Raw genomic sequence first — 23,897 nt, forward strand, 5'->3', positions numbered from 1 at the left:
CCTTCTTCCTGTGGCGAAGCCCCTGGTCTGGGGTCCAAGCTTGCTTCTCTAATAGTTTCCCAATTGAGTCCTTTCCCAGAGAAAGTGGCCAGATGGGTCATGCTAACACCTGCCTGGTGCTAATGTTTTTATTGGACTCTGGTTTCGTCATGTGCTTTGCCAACTGCTGACACTTCAGTGTGCTGCATGCGACTGATGGGCGAGCTGGACAGCTGTCATCAGCGTGCCTGAGACCACACGAATGCTCGCAGGTGCCGTTCCAGGGAGATCTGTCAGGGAGAAGGCTGCTTTTCAGCAGGCGGAAGCCCCTGGGTGGGTGTAGTGCTGCTGACTGACCTAACAGCCCCATTCCTGACAGGCAGAGAGAGGGTGCTGCTCCTTTCACCTGCACGGACGGATGGCGAGGACTCTGCACAGACGGCGGGCGCTGCATGGACAGCGAGAGCTGCACGGACGGCAAGAACTGCTCCAAGAGAACACTGTTCTTCAGACAGACACTGCCACGCGGCTGTCTGGCTTGGACCTCACTGCCACTAAGAGGGGCTGACAGGAGGTAAATGAGACTTCATTTTACAAGCAGTCATTTCTCTTTCTTTTGGAAGCCAAACAGCTTTCTTTTTCATTGCCAGGAAGTCTGTACAGTCAGCCCTGGGCAAACCTGTCACTGCAGACCTTTCTGGGCCTGCGACAAAGGCCCAGGACAAACAGGGGCCCAGCTTCATAGAGCGATCTGGATGTGCAGAAAGCAAGGGGCTCTGCTTTCTGAAGACTTCTTGAACGGGGAGCGTTGGAGGGGGTGGTGGTTTCATTTTGGAAGAACTACATAAACAGATTTGGGAGAAAGACTATAATCATTGGAATATATCACTTGACCCCCAGCTTATGAACAAAAGTATATTACTATTATTTTTTAAATGAGCACTAAAAAAATTTAAAAACCTTCCAGCTGGCTGGCACACAGCCTGTAGTTGTGCAGAGCTCCAGAGCTGTGATTCTTGATGTGAAAATGGTGATCACTGGGGCCAAGGGGTGGAATTAAAACTGTGTAATTACGCATAACCTACATTCTGTGTTATCTATACTGCTACCTAAAACAAAAGCACCACCACACCAACACACACACACACCAACACACACACACACACACGATGCCATTCCTGAGAGTGCACTGCTCAAAACCTCGGATCACTGAGGGTGACACTCTTATTTGGTAGATAAGAAAACTGAGGCAGAGAGGAAAGTGACCTGCCCGCAGAGCTGAGACAGAACTCAGTTGCTTTGCTTCTCCCTGTAAAACTCATCTCAGTGACAAAATTGTTTTTTAAAATTTCACTCAATCTTCTTCCATCTAAAAAAATGAATTGGGTCATATGAAGAAATATCACGTCAAAGTAACGTTGCTTCCAGTGTGGCCACTGGTCCTGATGGTCCTGGGCCCTGGCCAGGTAGATCTGCTGGTTGGAGTACTGTCCCGATGCACCAAGGTTGCGAGTTTGTTCCATGCTCAGGGCACATACAAGAATCAACAAAATAAATGTACAAATAAGTGCAACAACACATCAGTGTTTCTCTCTCCCTTCCCCTCTCTCTAAATCAATAAAAAGAAAAGAACTGTCCTGAAATTTAAGTGGTTTTTTCCCCCCAAATAATTTATTATCGAATACCAACGATCTTTAATCTTCATGGTGGGCTATGCTATAAACTTGACCTATTTTTGTCAAGTTTAGGAAACAAATACCAGAAAAAGGACCAATATTATTCTAGTTTATATGAAAATTTAAAGAGGAAAAAAGGGTCCTCTCCATGACAAAGCAAGTAACATTTTAGCAGGGAATTTATTAACAAGGCAGAATATTAATATATAAAACAGTCCCACATTTTCCTCTCCTGTTTTTCTATTATCTTAAGGGAAAATGGCCAGACAACAGCTTTTGATAGGCTGCCCATTAGTCTGGTTTGTGCCGTCTTTTCTAGAGACTCACAGTACAATCAGGTGAGAACGTCAGCGGGGACCAGAGCTTGGCTAACGCCTGCGTTGGGTCCTGTGCACCTCAGGTAAGAGGGTCTCCAGACCACAGGCTGAAGGGGCGGGAGCTGTTTCATCCGGCGAAGGGATTTCAAGGACACCCTGCTGCTGCAAGTCACTGCAGGGCTGCTGTGGAGCGGAGACGGACCCCGGAAGCCCCACACCCCAGACCAGATCTAAGACCCAAGGATGGAGCTTTCTACAAATTAGCAGCCCAGATGACAACCGCAAGGGGAAAAAAAGCCAATAAGAACTTAAGGAATCAAAAGATTGCGTGATGTGCAGAGAACCAGATCAGGGGCAGTAACCAAAACGACTCGAATGTCCGGTGGCTTCAGTGTCTCAGCACCAGATGACTGCACGACATGGTGCAGACCTGCCTCTGGGCCTGGACAGTTTGAGTCCCAGAAGTGGACATTTTTACCACCCCACTATATGGCTGCCATAGAGTGTTTTGACAGAAGAAATTAATTATGTCAGACACTGCAGAAAGAGGCAGGCTTTTTCTCATTCAATGAGTATTTAAGTTTCCATGAATACAGGACCTAAGAGAAGGCTGGGAGGTGGGATCGGATTGGTTGCCACGGAGAAGGAAGATCTGGTTAGTGTGTCTTGTACCAATTTAATCTGGCTCTGCCCTAATGCCGTTCTTATTCATTGTCCTGGTGGAGGCTTGGAGCCAACTGATTTTCTGAACTGTCTTAAGAACTAAGGAATTAGGAGAATATTGGTGTGTTCTGCTATGTTAGCTATGAGTGACAGAAAGATTTTTTTGAATTATGTTGCTGAATTGATGATGGCAACTTCACACCACTCTCCTAATCACTGGAAACAACACTGGCACAAGTGAATAAACAGCGGGTGAGGAGCAAAGGTGAGGTGGGGGCCTGGTTCTGCCACCGGCAGTTACACTTATGGGTACAAGTCAGAGAAAAGATGCCAGAGCTGCTGCTCCTTGCGGGCCCATCAGACAGGTGCTAGGATCGGGAGAGAGCCCCCATATAAGCATGGCTGGTCGAGTGAGTCCCCTGAACCAACAGTGGTGGGAACCCTGGCTGAGGGTGGAACTGACATTCAAGTGCCACCTCTCTCCCTTAAGAGGCTGTGGGACGCCTAGCAAGCTAACCTCTGTCTGTGCTTTTCCCATCTATAAAATGAGATCCAGGATACTTGCCCTGTCTACTTTATTTGGTTATTGTATGGATTTAGTGAATTAATGTATAAGAATTTTGTAAGCTGGAAAGCAATATATAATTAATCATTCTTACCTTTATGTAGAGGTAAGGCTATCTTTTTGTGTGTGTGTGTGTGTGTGTGTATTTTTCTGAAGTGAGAAGCAGGGAGGCAGAGAGACAGACTCCTGCATGCACCGTACCAGGATCCACCCTGCATGCCCACCAGGGGGCGATGCTCTGCCTATCTGGGCTGTTGCTCTGTTTCAACTGGAGCCATTCTAGTGCCTGAGGCAGAGGCCATGGAGTCATCTTCAGTGCCCGGGCCAACTTTGCTTCAGTGGAGCCTTGGCTGCGGGAGGGGAAGAGAGAAACAGAGAGGAAGGAGAGGGGGAAGGGTGGAGAAGCAGATGGGCATTTCTCCTGTGTGCCCTGACTGGGAATCGAACCTGGGAATTCCACATGCTGAGCCGATGCTCTACCGCTGAGCCAACTGGCCAGAGCAAGGTAAGGCTATTAAGACAAGCTTCCCTGTGACTAGATCTGGTTAGAAGTGAAGAAATCAGGGTGTTGCCCGAGAACACAGGGCATAACGATATTTTTAGAAAATGCTCCTTGTTGAAACCACACAACTCCCTGTTCCATGAAGCCATTTAATCATATCTCTGAAAGCTCTCTTGGGTCCTCGACTCATGGCAATGGAAACCTGAGTATTCAGGGAACATAGTATCTGACAGAATGAATTCATTCTTGTCAAAACTGGGCAAATACAACTCAGTTGAAGCCTCACAGTGGGGTCTAATGTTCAAGCATATGCAGTGGTAAACCCCTTTGGTCTTATGTTCCTTTTTAAGATAATAAACCTGCCAAATGGCAATCTGCTCATGATAAATATGGAGGGAGCTGGAAAACCAAATGAATAAATATATAAGCGCTAGCAAGCACTGTGGGATAAGTGCTGCATAAATGTGCTTGCTGCCGGAGTCAGGCACACAGTTGAAGTCGCACACTTACAGAGATCCACCGTGCTAGAGCTGAAGGAGACCAAGGGAGGATCTGCCCACCCCTCCCATTCGGCGGAGGGGAGAGCTGAGGCCTGGAAAGATGAATGACTAGTGTAAGGCCTGAGACCCATGTGCAGGCAGTTGTTGAACACTTATTATCAATGCTTATTACATACCAGGTCCTCTGAGCACTGGAAATACGGAGCTATAGAACACAGTCCCTGCTCTCAAGGGACTGACACTCTGGGGAGGAATCAGACCCACACACCCCTGCAGAGTGTGGGTGTGGCCACGATGAGGGCTGAACAAGAGGTGTCCACACAGAGCTCTGGGGGGATACGGGAGACTAATTAAACAGGAAGAGGGAAAAAATAGCTCCACAGAGGGTCAAAATGAGAAAGGAGGGAAATGAGAGGTTGTTTCAGGCAGAGGGAGGAGCATGAGCAAAGACGCGCAACCACGTCTCACAGAGTCTTCGACTCAGAAGAGGTCTTCGAGACCAGCTCTTTATGTAACTGTAAAAAGTCCTCACATATTATCCTGGAGAGAGGATAATTCCATTTCTGCTGGAACAGTTTCAATGAGAGAGGGCTGAGCACCTCGTCAGACAGAAAGGTTCCATCCTAACCTTTTCTGCCGGCATTGCACCGCACGGAGGGGACCTGTCAGAGACTATCTCTTCATTGTTGCAGAACAACAGGCCTAGTAATATCTGGTCTTTGACTACCTCTCGGGGGAAGAAGAAAATGTCATGTGTTTTCGAACCTCTGACTTATAGAATGTTAGAGCTGGGATGGACCTCAGACATCATTTGGTACAATTTTGAAAAATCTCTCTGTGACTCATGGACCCTCTTTGAGAATATGATAAAAATGTGCAGACTCTCCCCCCAAACCCACACGTGCTTGTGACACATGCAATGCTGCGGCCAGTTTCAGGGCATCACGGAGCCCCACAGCCTGTCCTGGAGGGAGGTGTCTTTGGTTGCACTGCTGGGAAACCGAGGCTCGGAGAAGTGGAATGGCATGAGGTGGCACTGTGCACGTGACTGCCGTGGGTCAGGCCACAGCCCAGTACGGGCACAGGATCAGGCCCCCGGGTCAGCCTGGAAGAAAAGCGTGGGCACGGTGAAGGTGTGCGGAGAGCAGGCGCACGGGAGCCAGGGTCAGGCGCAGCGGGCGACTGTCGTGGGCACTTCTTTAAACCTGAAGGTTGGTTACAGAGCAGCTTTAGACATTTCTCTTTAGCTCAAAACCAAAAGGTAGACAAGAGCTTCTGCCAGACAGAACTGTCCACTAAGAAAGGTACTGCATGAGAGGCAGAGAATCCCTTGTCACCTGGCTTTCGGAGGGCACAGAACAAGCTCCTGTAGAAGGGACTTCAGCATCACAAGCGTTTGGATGGGGTGACCCAAACTGGACTTAATAATGTAACTCTGAGGAGCACACTCAACCTCACATAGCAGCCAGAAAGGAGCCCTGTCTCCTAGAGGGTGACGTAAGTAAAGAAAGTGGCAGGACAGGAGGTGAGGAAGGCTCAGGACAGCTGAGACCTCGCTGTCAGGGTGTGGGAGGGTGGCAGCAATGGAGAGAAGAGACCTGGGAACATGAGTGGAAGTAAAACATTGACGGGTCTCACACAGCACTGTGGCTGGTAGTCCAGAATAATGGCTTGTACAGAGTAATGGGACAGAGCATGAAAGCAAAAGGACATTGTAAGGCCAGTGGCCGTGGCTGCCACCCATCACAGCCACCTGGCCCATGCAGGTTCGCATTGGATTTGGATAGTTGGTAATGAAACAACAGAGCCAAAAGCTGATGGGCCATCATCTTAAATCCTAGCTTGCACCCGGTGGGCGAGTAAAAACACACACTGGGCTCCAAAACCCACTCATTCAGCGCTCACAAAGCTACTGATTTATCCGAGTTTCCTAGAATCAAAGGTTTCTAGCTCACTAGCCTCATTCTCCTCTGTTCCCCATCTCCTTCTCTCTGCACAAACTCTGCACAAACTTCTCCTTCAACACTCTGCCATCTTGGCTGCTTCTCCTGGCCTCCTCCATGTGGCCTCTCTCTGCTCTCCAACCTGCTCTCTCCTCTAATGCTAATCTCAGGAACTGAGAGAGAGCAAGCTCCTGGTCTGCCCCACTTTATAGTGCAGAAATCAAAACCTTTAATCCAATATACAAAATAGGGAAGTCTCTGATACAAAGTCCACCCCACATCAAAAAGGGTGGGAAAGGCTTAGTCCTAAAACAAAGCCCCAGGCTACAAGGATCCTGCCTGCCCACAGCCCGCACCCAACACACATTAATATCACCTGAGCAACGGGCTACCATGTGGGCAGCGCCATCTTTAACAAAGTGAGCATAATATGTTTTATCTGCCCAACAGACATAGTAGTATATTTCAGAAGAGGAATGGACAGAACCAGTGGTGGCAGCACGAGCAGGGAAATCAGGTGAGACAAGAGGCTGCAGGTCTCACACAGTGACTCTGATGTGACGGTGACAACAGGACATGCACATGGAAATGCCCAGTGAGCTGAAGTGTCCGCAGGTGACAAAGGACAGTGAGGTGGAAATGCCCAGCAGGCAATTGATGAGTTGGGATTAGAATTCCAGGAGGCCGAGATGTGAGACAGATTAAGGGGTTATCTACAGAGATGAAATAATTTAAGTTTTTAAAGTAGATACATTTCCAATTTAAAAAAGTACAGCAGGAGTAGAAGTCTAAGAAGTGAGCCTACAGAGCCGACCTCGGTGTGACAATGATGTAATTAAAAAGAAGTGAGAGGAAGAGCGGGAGAGTTAGAGGAGAGCTGGGATTAGAGGGGAAATAAAAACCGGCAAAGAGGGAGCTTCAGGGAAGAAGTGTGTCACCATCAGTACCTTCCTAACCTACTGTGCATTCAGCCGTGTCCTTCAGCAGGTAAATGACAGTCATGTTCATTCTGGCAGCAGCATAGGAGGTGCAATACGAGTTATAAAGTGCTTCTGAATGGATTATAAGTATTCCTTAAATACTATTTTCTAAAAAACGTGCCTTGGAAAATATGACTAAAATTTCTCTCCACATTTCTCTATTGGGAAATTAGAAATCACTTTAACTTAAAAAAAAATAGAAAAGGTCCTTTCACATCCTACGGTAAGGAGGGTGACTTCTCCCACGTGACCTGGGAAGGGTGCACTGAGGCGCTGCGCCGGCCGCCTGGGCCAGTGAGGCCGCAGCGGCACAGACCCAACTGAACATTCTGATTTCTGTTCCTTAAAATAAAATCGAAATACAATAGTAAACAGTGACTCATCCTTTAAGAAAATAATTCTTGACAAATAATCTTAAAACAAATTAAATCAGTTTGTTTTCCATTGAAATATCTCTCAGAGTTCTATGCTACAATGACTGTCTAAGTATAAAAAACTTGTTTATTTCTGGTAATGACACCCAATAAAGGAAAGACTGTGAGCTATAAAAGGTAAAGGAGATTATAATTTCTCAGTTTTGGCAATTTCACATATACTGCTCACAAAAATTAGGGGATATTTCAAAATGAATATGAAGCGATAAAAGAGCATTTGATTATTTTTATTAAACAAGAACATTAGTAAAGCAAACGACGAGTCAAAGAAAGTTATTTGTTTATGCAAATGAGATGCAAAACCAACTTTTATTTCATTGGTGAAAATGCTCTATACAAAAGACTGAAAGTACTGGAGTATCTGCACGTTCCCTGACCCCTAATTTTTGTAAACAGTATATATTATCACAATAAGCACAGCTCCCATTTCAAAGGATTTTTTTTTTTTTGTATTTTTTGTATTTTTCTGAAGCTGGAAACTGGGAGAGACAGTCAGACAGACTCCCGCATGCGCCCGACCGGGATCCACCCGGCACGCCCACCAGGGGCGATGCTCTGCCCACTAGGGGGCGATGCTCTGCCCCTCCGGGGCATCGCTCTGCCGCGACCAGAGCCACTCTAGCGCCTGGGGCAGAGGCCATGGAGCCATCCCCAGCGCCCAGGCCATCTTTGCTCCAATGGAGCCTTGGCTGCGGGAGGGGAAGAAAGAGACAGAGAGGAAGGAGGGGGAGGGGGGTGGAGAAGCAAATGGGCGCTTCTCCTATGTGCCCTGGCCGGGAATCGAACCCGGGTCCCCCGCACGCCAGGCCGACGCTCTACCGCTGAGCCAACCGGCCAGGGCCTCAAAGGATTTTTAAAAATGAACTTCAGAAACTAAGAATTAAGAACAAAGAGGCCCTGCCTGACTAGCTGGTGGCACAGTGGATAGAGCGTCAGACTGGGACGCAGAGGACCCGGGTTCGAGACCCCGAGGTCACCAGTTTGAGCGTGGGCTCATCGGGTTTGAGCAAGGATCACCAGCTTGGACCCAAGGTCGCTGGCTCAAGCAAGGGGTTACTCGGTCTGCTGTAGCCCCCTGGTCAAGGCACATATGAGAAAGCAATCAGTGAACAACTAAGGTGCTACAACAAATTGATGTTTCTCATCTCTCTTCCTTCCTGTCTGTCTGTCCCTATCTGTCTCTCTCTCTGACTCTCTCTGTCTCTGCCACAACCCCCCCCCCAAAAAAAACTCCCCAAAACATTATCTTAAAAAAAAACAAAAAAACAAAGAGGTCCTATCTTCCACAGAGTGAAACTAATCCCAGTAATAAGTGAAAGGGTAAAGGGTGTGGGCGGGGAAACGAGCTGTTCCCTAAGTCCTGTGGTTCAAGCCCTCTGGGCTGGGAGTCACAGAAGGCCATGCTGGGGAAAATGCCATCAGCCATTGTGTACTGAATTTACACATCATTGTTTTAAGTTCCTCCCTCTGCACAGAAGGTCTTCTGACAAAGGTATTGTTAGCTCCCAGCTCTCCACTGAAAGAGCTCCTGGCCCAGGCGGCACCACAGGCAAAGGAAGGGAAGAGGAGGCGGAGATCACTGGCAATGAAGACGGTGATCCACAGAACAGCAGAGGTCTAGAAATCAACTAGCCTAATCTGTCATGATTTATAGATGAAGAAGCTGCGGCCCACAGAGAAATGTTGTTAATTCATTGCAAGTAAACACCAGAGGCTGGATTTGAACCCAGGACTTTTTTACACTCTATCACAACCATTCTATTCTGCTGGAAAGGGAGTTTGGAGGAAAGGAGAACCCCAGGGTCCCCTCTCTCCAAGAACAAAGTTAAATGTATCTGTATTAAGATGCTCCTTTTTTGGAGACACACAGTCAGTCACATTGTCTTTGTAGAGTCACACCTCATATTCAGGTAGATATGACTTCAAATTCTGAAAATAGATTTCACACATTAAACTGGACTTTATAGAAACACCAGTAGAAGCAAATACAACATTTCTTTTTTTTTTTTTTAATTTTTTTTAAAAATTCATTTAATTTTAGAGAGGAGAGAGAGACAGAGAGGGAGAGAGAGGAGAGAGAGGAGAGAGAGACAGAGAGAGAGAAGGGGGGAGGAGCAGAAAGCATCAACTCCCATATGTGCCTTGACCAGGCAAGACCAGGGTTTCGAACCTGCGACCTCAGCATTTCCAGGTCGACGCTTTATCCACTGCGCCACCACAGGTCAGGCCAACAAATACAACATTTCATGCCCTGAAAAGAATATTTACTTGCAGCTCAGGACAGTTTGTCACATGAATGGCCTACTTAGAGTCACTCGCATGTAATACTAAGAACTGTGATACTAAGGCTGTAAAAGAGGCATGTGGAGGCTTTAGGTCAGCGGTTCTCAACCTGTGGGTCACGACCGCGGCGGGGGTCGAACGACCAAAACACAGGGGTCGCCTAAAGCCATCGGAAATACATATTTTATTTAAAAATGTATTGTATAATAAATATGTATTTTCTGCTGCTTTAGGTTAATACTGGATTCTTTGGCAAAAGTGAAGAAAAGAGAGCTTCCTTAAGAGAACAATGCAAAATAATGCCACCTACTTTGGTAGCTTCAGAGTCACAGAACATAATGTTTCTGTCGATCTTGTCTGGCAGAGGCTGACAGTATGGTTAGCATTCCAGTTCACAGTGGTACTTAACTTCCTGCTAACATGGTTTATCCTGCCTTTTATTATTACTTTTAATTGCTATTTATTACACTTATGCTTCCCCCTTGTGGGCAAGATATGGAAGGAATTAAGAGTTGGAATGACCCAAGGTTTGGAAACAATCAAGATGCAGCTCAGGAGTTATCCCTAGAAGTCTGCCTGCTGTCTGCATCTTGTCAGAAGTCTTGACCTCTATACCTGCTAAGGACACATTCTCCTGCTGTTTAAAATACCCAACACAGGTATCAAAGAAAAGGCAAACCAAAGCATAGTCCAAAATCAATCACTGTATAATCCCAATGTATAGTAGGCACATACGACTATTCTGCACATTTTGTATCATTATCCAAGAGTGTGAGGTCCTTGAAGCAAATATTTTCCTTTTAGTTACTATTTTCTCTGTAGGCTCTAGCTAAGAGTTTTGTATGTATAGTAAGGATTCAATCAATGTTTCTTGAATAAGTTACATTATTTAGTATATATTTGTTAAGGAATAGGTGGGGGAAAGCAAGTAATTTATACAAGTTAGTTGTTTTAATCAAATCAAAACTAGACCAGTCTACAAGTAGGCTCGATACTGGTGGAAGTTTCTTTGGAAAAGCAGGAGAGGCAAGAAGACTGGTTTTCTCTTTGTAGCTCACTGTGGGCAGCACGGCCGCCCTCCAGTCCTTCCCGTGGGTGGGTGTGGCAATGGTGTGTCCCTGGGTGACGATCAGGACACACGGAGAGAAACGGCCACCATGCAGAGACTAGCCCTCAGCCTTCATTTAGCCTCTGTGCCCTGAAGGCGCGGTGAGCAGTTGGGGGAAGGTGACATGGGTACAGGATACAGGGATCAGAGCTATTGCAGATTCTCTCCCATCCCTTCCCCACAGGCCGCTCCGCCCCTGCGGCCCTGACGCTGAGCCCGGGGTGGGGGTGGGGGATCCCTAAGATCCCTAACAGCAAAACTTACTTGGCAGCCGCATCTTTTCTCAACTGCTCGTGCTTCATGAGGAGGTTCTTCCGGTCTCGGAAGGCTTTCCTGACCTTGTAGCCTTTGTAGACGGCTTGGATTTTGAAGGCAGCAATGTCCTGGATGGCAGCGATGGACAGGGCCCCGTGCTCCAGCATGTACTGGATGACCTCATGGCGCTCCCCAAGCAAAGCGTAGTCCAGAGGAGTGTACCTGCAGCAGGAAGCTGTTTTTAGTGGTGGTAGGTATTCAAGGCGCAGTTAAACTGCCAACATCTGCAGGAAAAGGAAGCGTCGTTCTAAGGTTTGTAACACTCCTCAGCACAGCTATCTTCTGTACTCTGGGGCTGTTCCTTTACTTTTCTGGAGGGAGCAAAGCCAGAGTGAGTGGGGTGCCCTGTGCTCCTAAGCCAATTCCTGAGTTCCCCCTCACTGGCTCACACCCTGGTGGCTGTGAGAGCACATGGTCTCTCTTCCCCTTCCCCCTGTCCCATGTAATTCCTTGTCCTATCTGAAAAAGCACTGCAAATAATACTCTGAGATTCATAATCCAAGTCCTTGTTTACCGATAGCGAATGCTTATGAAATTTAAAAAAAACAACCTCCAAATGGAGAGATTTAGTCTATGATAAGGATGATCCTTTAACTGGAGAAAGGATGAATTATTAAACAGTGTTGGATTAATTGGGTAGCCATCAGGGAACAGAAAGATTTTTAGATCATATTTTACTCCAAAACAAATTCTGGATGAAGCAAATATCTAAATATATACATATATAAAAGAAACCATGAATGCACCTGAAGAAATCATGGAAGGCTGTTTAAAAATTGAAATGGGAAATCGCTTTAAAAAAATTAAAAAGATACAAAACTCAGAAACATGTCTGATAAAACCAACTACATTAAAAACAAAACTCTGCACGGCAAAAACAAAGATAAAAGGGTTCCCATAACAGGAGACACTACCGGCTCCTAAACATATGTCCAATCTCACTAATTCCAGAGAAATACAAATTCTGACTCATATAAGAGAACACTTTAATAATTAGATAGTAAAGACCAGAAAGTTTCAGAACATACTGTGCTGGCAAGGATGGCACAAGACAGCCACTCTCACATACCACCTTAATCTTTTTCCTTTTTTTCATTTTTCTGAAGTAAGAAGCAGGGCGGCAGAGAGACAGACTCCTGCATGTGCCCGACTGGGTTCCACCCGGCATGCCCACCAGGGGGCGATGCTCTGCCCATCTGGGGCGTTGCTCTGTTGCAACTGGAGCCATTCTAGCACCTGAGGCGGAGGCCATGGAGCCATCCTCAGCCCCCAGGCCAACTTTGCTCCAATGGAGCCTTGGCTGCAGAAGAGAGAGAGATAGAGAGAAAGGAGAGGGGGACGAGTGGAGAAGCAGATGGGTGCTTCTCCTGTGTGCCCTGTCCAGGAATTGAACCCAGGACTTCCACACTCCGGGCCGACGCTCTACCATGGAGCCAACCAGCCAGGGCCAACACCTTAATCGTTAGGGAGAACCATGCCATAGCTACCAAAATTATTTACGCACCTGCCTTTCAACATAGCCATTTCACTTACAGGCATTCATCCTACAGATTTGCTCTCATTTGTGAAATGCTTTATGTACAAGGGTATTTCATAGAAGCACAGCTTGAAATAGTAAATGAATGGGAAGGATCTCAATATCCATCAACAGAGAACTAGTTCATTAAAGCACAGGCCATCCGTACAATGGAGTCATCTGTATAATGCAGCTGTTACTGTTACTGCAGTATATGAATAAATAAGGGACAATCTCTAGGATGTCTTGTTAAATGAAGAAAAAGAAAAGAGTAAGAAAGAGAAGAGTGTTATGGCATGCTCCATTTGTACAAAAAAGAATACATCCCTGTATGTTCACCTATATAAGATATATCTCCAGAAGTTTCCCAAGAAACTGGTAACAGTGATGTGACTGAGAGGAAATAAGTTGTCTCAGGGGCAAGGGTAGACAGGACATTGAGTTTTCACTCAATACCCTTTTATGCCTTTTTTATTTTATACAGTAAATATAGCATCTTTTATGATGAATATATTACTTAGAAAGGATAAATCTTATTGTCATGTAGTTACATTTCAAGTGACTTTCTAATTGTGTGATTTTAGGTAAATTCTTTCTTAAAACATATTTTCTACTTTTGGAAATATAAAGTGTAGGGTGATGGGCAATGGGGGAAGGTCACATGGGGAACTCAGGCCCGGGAACTTTGGCTAGGACCACCCACAACCAAGCGTGCCAAAAGAAACTGCCCAGGAGCCCTTTGGAAAAGAGCGACACCTCCGTCAGCCAGTGAGATTTCATCACATCATATTAGCTCGACCACCTAGGGACCTTTTAAATCTCTCTCACACGGGTCACACCTTGCAACTTCTCTGACTCCTGACCCCAGGGATCAGAGGACATCATCCAGGCAGCGCGGTACTCAATAAAGCCAAACTTTGTGGCTCCGGCCCCTTCCTTCTTTCTCGGTGGGGAAAAATACCTTACATTTTGGTGCCGAAAACCCAGGAGGAGTTGAAGTCTGCAAGGACCACTCGTCTTCCTTTCCTTTCTGAGAAAGAACCAGGATCTCCGACCTTCCACCCACTTCGGCGCGGTAAGACCCCTACCTCCAAACTCCCCTCAGTTCTTTCTACTGAGACTCCCTGTCTGAAACCGTAGCTACGTCAGGGACCTCTTTCCGTCTGAGTGCATGTGTGCCCATGGAGATGTCCCGAGCACATCCACTTTCCCTATCCATCCATGGCCAGAGCTTGAGTTTTGGGACGCCAGTTCTCAACTCTGACCACTCTGAGGACTGAGGGCAGCCATGAGGGCACGGGAATCTCCCTCCCTAAAGAAGAAGAAACTGTTCTTCTTTTCTGCTGTGGCCAGGCCACAGAACCCACTGGATTAGCCTCCTGAAGGGACTTTTGGTTTTAACACCCTCACCAATTTAACTATCGCCAGAAAGCTGGGAGCTGTTTGGAGATCCCTTACACACAGGTCTTCTAGTTATTCGTGCTCCCGTCTTAATCTCTGTGCCGCCTGTTCCACCATGCAGATCCTTTTTCTGGCCAGAGAAATCTCACCTAAAACTTCCACTCCTGATCTTTCCTTCTCCACGGACTCCCAACTCTCTTCCCCTCCTGCCTGACCCCTGGGGACGCCCCTCTCTTGGGACTTCTCTCTGGACCCTCTGCGGACCTCTTTCGCTCCAGTTTCTTCCCTCCAGAAAGCCCCCTCCCTTCGCAGAATTCTGTTTCTCATTCACTTGCAAATACCATTCTCTCTTTCTCCTCCCCTGCTGGCCAGGGGCCCCTCCCTTTTCCACTGTGTTCATAAACCCCTACTCCGTCAGGCCATTCTCCACCTACTATTGGCTCTTACACCAGTTTGCAGGACCTCAAGGCCGGCCCAACCCCAATTTTCTTGCAGAAAGTACTGGCCCTGTTCTACCTTTGGCTCCAGTGTTTTCTGCCAGATCTGGGTGCCGGGCTCCCCACGAGCCCCCCTCCTCTTATTCTCAACCCCCAAATCCATATCCGGGACCTGTGAACAAGGCATTTAAGTTTTTAATAGTCCCAACTAGTAGAAACAGGCCAAGGCGGTTCACCAGGCCCACATGCAGCAGAAGGTAACGCTCCAAATCCCAGCTCTTGTGGCAGCCCTGAGGCCAGCAGAACAACAGGGGCAAGACACAGGAGGTGCCCGACCCAAGTCCGGGCCGCAAAGAAAATCCCTACCAGGAGCTTGCTTTAAGTGTGGCAAGCAGGACCACTGTGCCCAACAGGGCCCCTGCCCATGGCTGCCCACTGAGCCCTGCCCTGACTGCAAGCAGCCCGGTCACTGGGAGAGCGATTGCCCCTTTGGGTAACAGGCTTTTCCTCAGTGTCCCTACGTGGAAGACAAGCTGCCCGAATGGGAAGGCCAAGCTAGCCGGACGGGCCCATCGTTTGAAGTCCTGGGACTGATGCCCTGGACTCAGAGACCCTCATCAGCCTCACCAAAACCCAGGGTAATGCTACAAAAACAGGTACATCCATCTCATTTCTTGTGGACATGGGGGCTACCTTCTCTGTTTTGCCATCACACTCTGGACCTCTAGTTCCCTCACAGGTCTCGGTTATGGGAATGAATGGAACCACCCCTTCTTTTCCTCTTTGCACACCACTCCTGACATGCAGTTTTTCCCCCTTTGTATGCCACTCCTGGCATACAGTTTTGCCTCAAGCTTGCCTCCACGCAGACCACTGGCAGTCGGAACCACTGGACTCTACCCATCTCCAGCTCACCAAAAGGCTGGACCATGTAGCTCACCCTATTATTCCACTTTTTTAAAATTCTTACAGGATCACATCACGAAGTTTTTCAACTCACAGCCAAACAGATGTTCCTCCTGACACCCCTCAAAACCACCACCTGCCTATCTCCCCCTCCCCACGATGCCCCTAATCAGCAGGAAGTAGCCAGACGAATAAGTGGCACCCCTAATTAACATAAAAGACCGGAATGTAGGGTGGTGGGCAATGGGGGAAGGTCACGTGGGAACTCAGGCCCAGGAACTTTGGCTAGGACCACCCACAACCAAGCGTGCCAAAAGAAACTTCCCAAGAGCCCTCTGGAAAAGAGCGACACCTCCGTCAGCCAGTGAGATTTCACCACATCATATTAGCTCGACCACCCTAGAGACCTTTTAAATTTCTCTCACACGGGTCACCCCTTGCGACTTCTCTGACTCCTGACCCCTGGGACCAGAGAACATTGTCCAGGCAGCGCAGTACTCAATAAAGCCTTTACTATTCCACACTTTGTGGCTCCGGCCCCTTCCTTCTTTCTCAGCGGGGAAAAATACCTTACATCAAGTAAGTCAAATAAATACACAGAAGAAAATAAGTATTCTTATCACTTCACAATTAAACCACTATTAATGTCTTGGCAGATATGTTTTCTTCTTTTTATTTAAAAAAAGTCTACTTCATAAAAACGATACATTTAAGAATTAAAACAATGAAAAAAGTAAAAAAAAATTTGAAGTAAAAAATCCTAAACCCCAAATTCCCCCATCCAACAATGGTTAACGATAACTGTTGTAGAAGACAGCTCTGCACCAGTATAAATGGCAGTTAACAGCAGAGCAAGGGTTAACTGGAGACAGGAGATCTCGGAGTGTGTTGGCCATGGAGAGACACTGGCCTGGGTTACTCAGTGCATGTATGCAGGATTCTTGGAGGAATGCCTGCAAGAACCAGATGTCCTTTGTGATTCATAAGCTCTGAGACTCTGACTCTCCTTGTGTCCTTGTTCATGGAAAGAAACAGTAGATGTGCAGGGTTGGGGATGAAACGGATGGGAAAAACGGCTTGTGTAGCTTTCTAGTTTTAATTGCTGAGCTATGGTTTTTGGAACTCAATAAATATGCAGAAGCACTGTTTCTCGAGGCTGATTCCGCATAAGAGTTTCAGCCCTCTGCCCGGTGTAGTACATAGAATCTGGTGTTTCTTTTGCCTTGTGAGTCCGAACTGTGAAGAAATTCGTAACAAACTGTCACTTCTTAAACAGCACACTTGATGCCTGTAAGCCCAGCTCTCCTCATCACAGACTTGGCATGAGGAAAAAAATAAAATAAATATAAAGATGAATACTGTCCCTGGAACAAAGGAAGGAGGTCATCAATGTTGGCTATTATTGTTATTATTATGGGACATACGCTGCAGTTTGATTTGTGATACCAGAGTCACTTATCATTAATATTATTTCCATTGGACTTAAACTAGTATTGATAACTTCCTAATGGCTACCACTGATCCAATTCCTCTCTGAGTAACTGTTACTAATTCAATGTAATAAGAGATGTTAGGAGGAAATAATCAGCTGACTGCTGAGGTGGAATAAATGATAATTATATAGATGCATCATTAGACACAGAAAATCATCCAATGATTAGAGGAAAAAAGAGATCTCTCTTCACAATTCACTAACAGTCACAGTAAGCCATAAAAGGACAAGGTTTTCAATGTAAGCAAACAGTGGTTTGGTCACTTCAGTAAGAAAACTCTGAATTCAGAAAGAAGCCCCTTTAAGAACAGCTCAATTTGCCACTACTGGTAGGAACCAGAAGGCCATAAAAAAAGAGATGCATATATAAACTTTAAAACATTATTTATAAGTAGGTAGCATTTTGTAAATTCAGAAGAACTTTAAAAAATTTAACTACATATTCAATGAAAAAGATTATCACACAGCAGTAGAGCTCAATTGAATTGCAGAGGATATTTAGTGTAATAGAATGAATAAACAGACCCAGAACATTTAAACAACCTGTTGAAGGTTATATAACTAGCTACCTGCAGAATCTAGACTGGAACTAAGATCAAATGACTCCCTGTCCAATAATCTCTCTATAACACATCAATCAATTATTGAGGATAAGTCTGTTATAGAATGAAACTTTTAAAAAATTGGATTTATTTGGGTGATATCAACTAATAAAAGTATACAGGTTTCCGGTATACAATTCTACACTGCTCACAAAAATTAGGGGATATTTTAGTGCTTTATATTCATTTTGAATTATCCCTTAATTTTTGTGAGCAGTATATATACATCATCTATACATTGCATTGTGTCTTCAACACCCCAAGTCTTCTTCCCTCATCATTTATTCCCCCTTTAACCTGTTCTACCTCTCCCACCCCCTCTTTCCCTCTTGTAATCACCATACTTCTAAATATAGGTGCAAATAACCTATATTGAGTAAGGTAATTTCTTCTATAATTAAAACGTAGTTCTACCTGAATCATTACCAGCTAGAAGCAGCTGTCATTGGGACTTGGACATGAGCTGCAAAGTATAGAATGGTGACAAAATTCCAGTGTCATGTGGACTTTTCCTGTGTGGACTTTTCCTGGACTCCTGCTCCCTGTGACAGCTCCTAACAGACTGAACTGTGGTTGGGTTGCATTTCTCAGGGATTTGGCATGGTGATGGGGCCAACTTGGACTTGGTGAACATGTTAAGGACACTACTCTTTTATGGATTCTTGCTGTATTGGCCAAGAGTCTGCTTAAAGGCTTTTTTTCATTTTTTATTTTTTATTTATTTATTCATTTTTTTTATTCTTTATTTATTTATTCATTTTAGAGAGGAGAGAGAGAGAGACAGAGAGAGACAGAGAGGAGAGAGAGATGGGGGGAGGAGCTGGAAGCATCAACTCCCATATGTGCCTTGACCAGGCAAGCCCAGGGTTTCGAACCGGCAACCTCAGCATTTCTAGGTCGACGCTTTATCCACTGCGCCACCACAGGTCAGGCCTTAAAGGCTTTTAATCACTGTAAAAAAAAAAAAAAGAAGACTGGATACAGAAGATGGGGCACATATACACCATGGTATACTATTCAGCTAGAAGAAATGATGACATCGGATCACTTACAGCAGAATGGTGAAATCTTGATAACATTATGCGGAGTGAAATAAGCAAATCAGAGGAAAACAAGAACTGCAGGATTCCATGCATTGGTGGGACATGAAAGTGAGACTAAGGGACATGGACAGGAGTGTGGTGGTTACGGGGGGGGGGGGGGGGGGGGGAGGGAAGGAGGGAGCGGGGGAAGGGGAGGGGAAGGGGTACAAAAAAAATTGGATAGAGGGTGACGGAGGACGATCTCTCTTTTGGAGATGGGTATGCAGCAGAACTGAATGACAAGGTAAACTGGAAATGTTTTCTTTGAATATATGTACCCTGATTTATTGATGTCACCTCATTAAAATAAAAATTTATTTATAAAAAAAAAACAAACAAAAAAAAAACCGTAGTGTCTTCCACGTAGTACACAAACAGGATTATCCAAATCTGGTTTATGAAAGTAAGGCCCAAACTATGCCTTTACTTACACACACGACCACAGGAATAACAGGTAGCATAATATGCCCTGAAGACCGCTGAACTGGGAGTCAGCAGAGCTGTGGGGTTGGGCGTTCTCTTCACCTTGCTGAGCTTCAGTTTCCTCATTGGTAAAAGGTGAAAGGAAGGCGGGAAGAAGAACTAGATCTCTCAGGCTGTTGTTGAGGGAAATCGCATTTCAAATGTTTTCAATATTTTTATTATGAGAAGTTTCAAACATAAACAAAAGTAGGTCCTTTACACACTCATCATCCCTATTTAACAATTAGTAAGATCTTGGCCACATTTGCTTGCTCCAAGTCCTACGTTTTGACTTTTGCTGAAGTATTTGAAAGCAAATCCCAGAACTCCTACCATTTCAGCCCTGTATTTCAGTGTTCGTCTATAAACAGAATGAGCACAACCACATTTGTCATTATTGTATTAACAACTAACAGGAATTCCTCAGTAAGATCCAATGCTCATTCCAAATTCCCTCTAATTTTCTTAAAAATGTTTCTCTTTTTTTGTAAAACTAATTTATTTAGGATTCTTAGTCAATTAAAAAGATTTTTTTTCTATGACTTGAGAGAAAGGGAGAAAGGGAAAGAGGGATGGAGAGAGGGAGTGAGAGACAGAGAAAGAGAGAAGCATCAACTCATTCCACTTAGTTGTTCCATTTAGTTGTGCACTCATTGGTTGCTTCTCTTATGTGCCCTGACTGGGGATCAAACCTGCGACCTCAGCACACTGGAACGACACTTTATCCACTGAGCTACCTTGCCAGGGCCAGGATTCTTAGTCAATTTTTGATCAAAGAAACACAATCCAAATAAATAGCAAGGTTGTTTTTTTTTTTTTTTTTTTTGTTTTGTTTTGTTTTTTTTCTGAAGCTGGAAACAGGGAGAGACAGGCAGACAGACTCCCGCATGCGCCCGACCGGGATCCACCGGCACGCCCACCAGGGGCGATGCTCTGCCCACCAGGGGGCGATACTCTGCCCCTCCGGGCGTCACTGTGCCGCTACCAGAGCCACTCTAGCGCCTGGGGCAGAGGCCAAGGAGCCATCCCCAGCACCCGGGCCATCTTTGCTCCAATGGAGCCTTGGCTGCGGGAGGGGAAGAGAGAGACAGAAAGGAAGGGGGGGGGGTGGAGAAGCAAATGGGCGCTTCTCCTATGTGACCTGGCCGGGAATCGAACCCGGGTCCCCCGCACGCCAGGCCGATGCTCTACCGCTGAGCCAACCAGCCAGGGCCTAAATAGCAAGGTTTTAAGATTGACATCTATATCTAGAGTTTAAGCAATTGACCATATTGTGATTATTACTATTGAATCTTTTTTCATCCCAATTCAATTTAGAAACATTCAAGTGCTGTGAATATTCCCATCGATGTCAAAGTGTGGCTGTCAGATAGTTATTGACTGAACGCCAGCAGGAGCTGGCAAAAATTATGTCTACGCAGTGCACATCAAGAAGTTAGTGTCACTGCATGAGAAGTAAAAATTAGCACTTCATTGATGGTAACCAGTCAAGAAACAATGTAGATAAAGACAAGAGACAAGACACAATTGGGCCTGCCATGTGAGAATGGTCTGATGGGAAGAGTGGAATGCCTAAACTGGGATGTCAATAAACATAAAAGGCAGTGCCAAGTTCTAAGATTTGTACATCAAGGTGCATTGCTGATGAAACATTAAAGGGGCCTGGAACACTGCCACTGTTTTTTCTTCTATAGACTGGCAAGTAGTATTAGGCAGATTTTTCCTTTGGTCTTTTGGTTGGTAATTAACATATATTTACTCCAGGAGGCAGTAAGCACCTTAATTCACAGCTTACTTAGGTCTGAAATTTAATTCTTAACATATAAATGGGAACTGAATTGCCAACAAAAATTTTTTTACTTTTTCTAAAAAAATGGTAGCCATGTGGTAAACACTGTAATAGAACAAACACTTTATAGAAATGAATCATCACTAATTCTTCAGATGCTTAAACTCCCCACCCCTCTTTTCTTTAGGATTTCAAAGGAAGAAGAAATCTTCAACTCTCTCACACATGTACTTGAATGTCAAAACCACACCCTTGAGGATTCCACTTGGCTTTCCCGCTTCCTAAAATGTCCAGCCCCCTAAATCTTCCGATCCTTTTTGTTCTGCAAGTATCATTTGACTATAATAGAGATAGTGAGTTCTTTATACAATTACTCCTAAAGTAAGACATGCTAGCCTTCTTTATCTAATTCTGCATATGCTCTAGAACTGCCAGACGTTTCTAATGCAGGTATGAAGCAGGGTGATGCTTACTAAGAGCCTGAAAACACCAACATGACAATGAAACAGTTATTTACTGAGGATCTACTTCATAAAAAGCACTGTAAGCAAACAGGGATGACCACGATCTTCAGGAGTTCTCTGCTAATGGGGAAGACAGAGTACATAAAGTTATAATATAAAGTGAAATGTGCCCAGGGCTATGAGAGAACAAAGATTGGGGCACATCGCTGTGGGACCAGAACAGTCTCCTTAGATGAGACCACATTTGAACAGAGGAAGGACATAATTAACAAGTACATTAGAAATATGATTGAGCGAGGCCGCTTTAGAAGCAGATGAGTTGAATGAGGAAAAATCAAAGGAGGGAAAACAGCAAGGAAACACTGTGACAGTCCCAGAAGGAGTCAAAGAGGGCTTGATTTAGAACAATGCTGGCAAGGGAGAGAGGATGACTGTAACATAAGGAGAGAGGCTGGGCCTGAAACAGTTTTAGAAGTCAACAGGACCTGGGTGACTGCTGCAGCCTCAGAGGTAGGTCAGGTCGCCGAAGGAGACAGGCTGAGAGAAGAGACCCAGTCCTTGAAGAATGTTTATATTAGAAAAATTAAAAACAGAAAGCCAAAGGAAATGAAGAAGGATCAGACATGATTAGAAGAGAATCAGGAAAATAAACTGTCACAGAAGCTTAGAGATCTAATCTCAAAAACGTAAAGAACGGAAGGCAACAGAGCCAGGATGCAGAAAGGCCAATGGCAGTGGTCAGAGGACAACACAGGATTTTTCAATTAGAAATCTGTCAGTGAGCTTACCTTAGGTAATAGATAGTATTTGAGTAGCTTTGAAATCCCAGGATTCTAAGTCAACAATGCATAGAACTCCTGCTGTTCTTTTTCTGATTCAGGATTTCTTAATGTAGAGTTAGTTTCCTTATGAGTATACTTATTTTACATCTGAACCAGTATCTACACTTCAGAATTTTAATCTGGCAGAAAAAAATATGACACGGACAAGAAGAATATATTCTTTTTATCAATAGCTTACTTACCTCTCTTCATTGTTTTCCATCTGGTTGGGAAAAGCAGCAAAGTCTAGGAGTAGTTTAATGGCATCGAGGTAACCGTTGTTACAGGACCAGTGCAAAGCGGTTCTCCCCTGTAAGCAGGAGCAGAAATCAGTACATCTGGAGTGGGTGTTTCTGTACAGTCATTATTTATGCTAACTCAGAAAACAGTTCTCTCCCCATATTACTTAATTACAATAAGAGAAAATATTAATACAGTGCAGAAAAGGACAGTATTTAGCCAAGTGATCAACATCAGCACTCTGTGGAGAGGCGCACAGGCCTCCAGCAGCGATGCCGAGAGAGATTGGTCTCACTTATCACATATCCCAACCAAAATGTGACACTTGAATCTCATTATGAGGAACCATAAGGTAAATCCAAATTGAGTGAAATACAATAAATAGCCTGCATTCTCAAAACATTTCAATGTTATAAAAGATAAAGTCCTGAATCATTGCTAGAGATCAAGAGGGATACCGCATAGTGTTAAAGCAAAGAAGAAGATATCACAACTCTAAATCTATATGCACCTAATAAAGATGTCTGCATCCGAATTTCTAGAATGTGTAACTATGTTATGTTAGCTAGAAAGGATGTAGATGGAATTAAGGTTGTTAAATCAGCTGACCTTGTGGTGGGTAGGAGGTTATCCTGGGTTATTCAGGGAGGCTCAGTGTAAACATGAGGGCTCATAAGTGAAAAAAAGAGGCAGGAGAGGGAGTATCTGAGCGATGCAGTGTGAGAAAGCCTTGGCCAGTCACTGCTAGCTTTGATGATGGAGGAGTGGAGCCCCTGCCAAGGAATTAGGGCAGCATCTAGAAGCTGGAAAAAGTCAAGGAACAGATTCTCACTTAGAGCCGCCAAAATGAAGGTAGTCCTGCCAACACCTGGATTTCGATTTTTCGCCCAGTGAGCCCCTTTTTGAGTTTCTGACCTCCAGAACAGTAAGATAATTTCTGTTGTTCTAAGTCACTAAATTTGTGGTAATTTGTTATAGCAGGAATGGGAAATTAATGCAATCAATAACAAAAAGACAGGAAAATGCTCAACGACCTGGAAATTAAATAATACACTACTCAAATAATCTATGGGTCAAATAATAAATCAAAAATAGAAATTAGAAAATGAGCTCAATGATAGTAATGGTTTAATTTATCTAAACTTGTAGGATACAGTTAAGCAGTGCTTAGAAGAAGCACACTTAAATACATATAGAAAAGAATATTGAAAAAAACGATTTAAACTTTTATCAAAAGAATCTTTAAAACAAATAGTAAATCAAACCTGAGGAAAGTGGACAGCAAGAAAAAGATAAGTGGAAATGCAGCAGTTAAAAGAAGAGCATAGCCCTGGCTGGTTGGCTCAGTGGTAGAGCGTCGGCCTGGCGTGCAGGGGACCCGGGTTCGATTCCCGGCCAGGGCACATAGGAGAAGCGCCTA

At 44.9% G+C, this 23,897-nt stretch overlaps 1 protein-coding gene across 4 annotated transcripts in view; it reads right to left on the bottom strand.

Moving 5' to 3' along the window:
- INVS (inversin) overlaps positions 1–23,897 on the bottom strand; it is a 136,243-nt gene that overhangs the window by 19,335 nt on the left and 93,011 nt on the right. For all 4 annotated transcript variants that reach the window (XM_066256643.1, XM_066256645.1, XM_066256646.1 and 1 more), the window contains exons 11-12: positions 22,441–22,547; positions 11,215–11,427 (exon numbers count right to left, since the gene is read on the bottom strand). In XM_066256643.1, the coding sequence (XP_066112740.1) occupies positions 11,215–11,427; positions 22,441–22,547 (320 nt within the window). The remainder of the gene's footprint in view (positions 1–11,214; positions 11,428–22,440; positions 22,548–23,897) is intronic.

This window comes from Saccopteryx bilineata, chromosome 2 (assembly GCF_036850765.1).
Source record: "Saccopteryx bilineata isolate mSacBil1 chromosome 2, mSacBil1_pri_phased_curated, whole genome shotgun sequence".
Lineage (NCBI taxonomy): Eukaryota > Metazoa > Chordata > Mammalia > Chiroptera > Emballonuridae > Saccopteryx > Saccopteryx bilineata.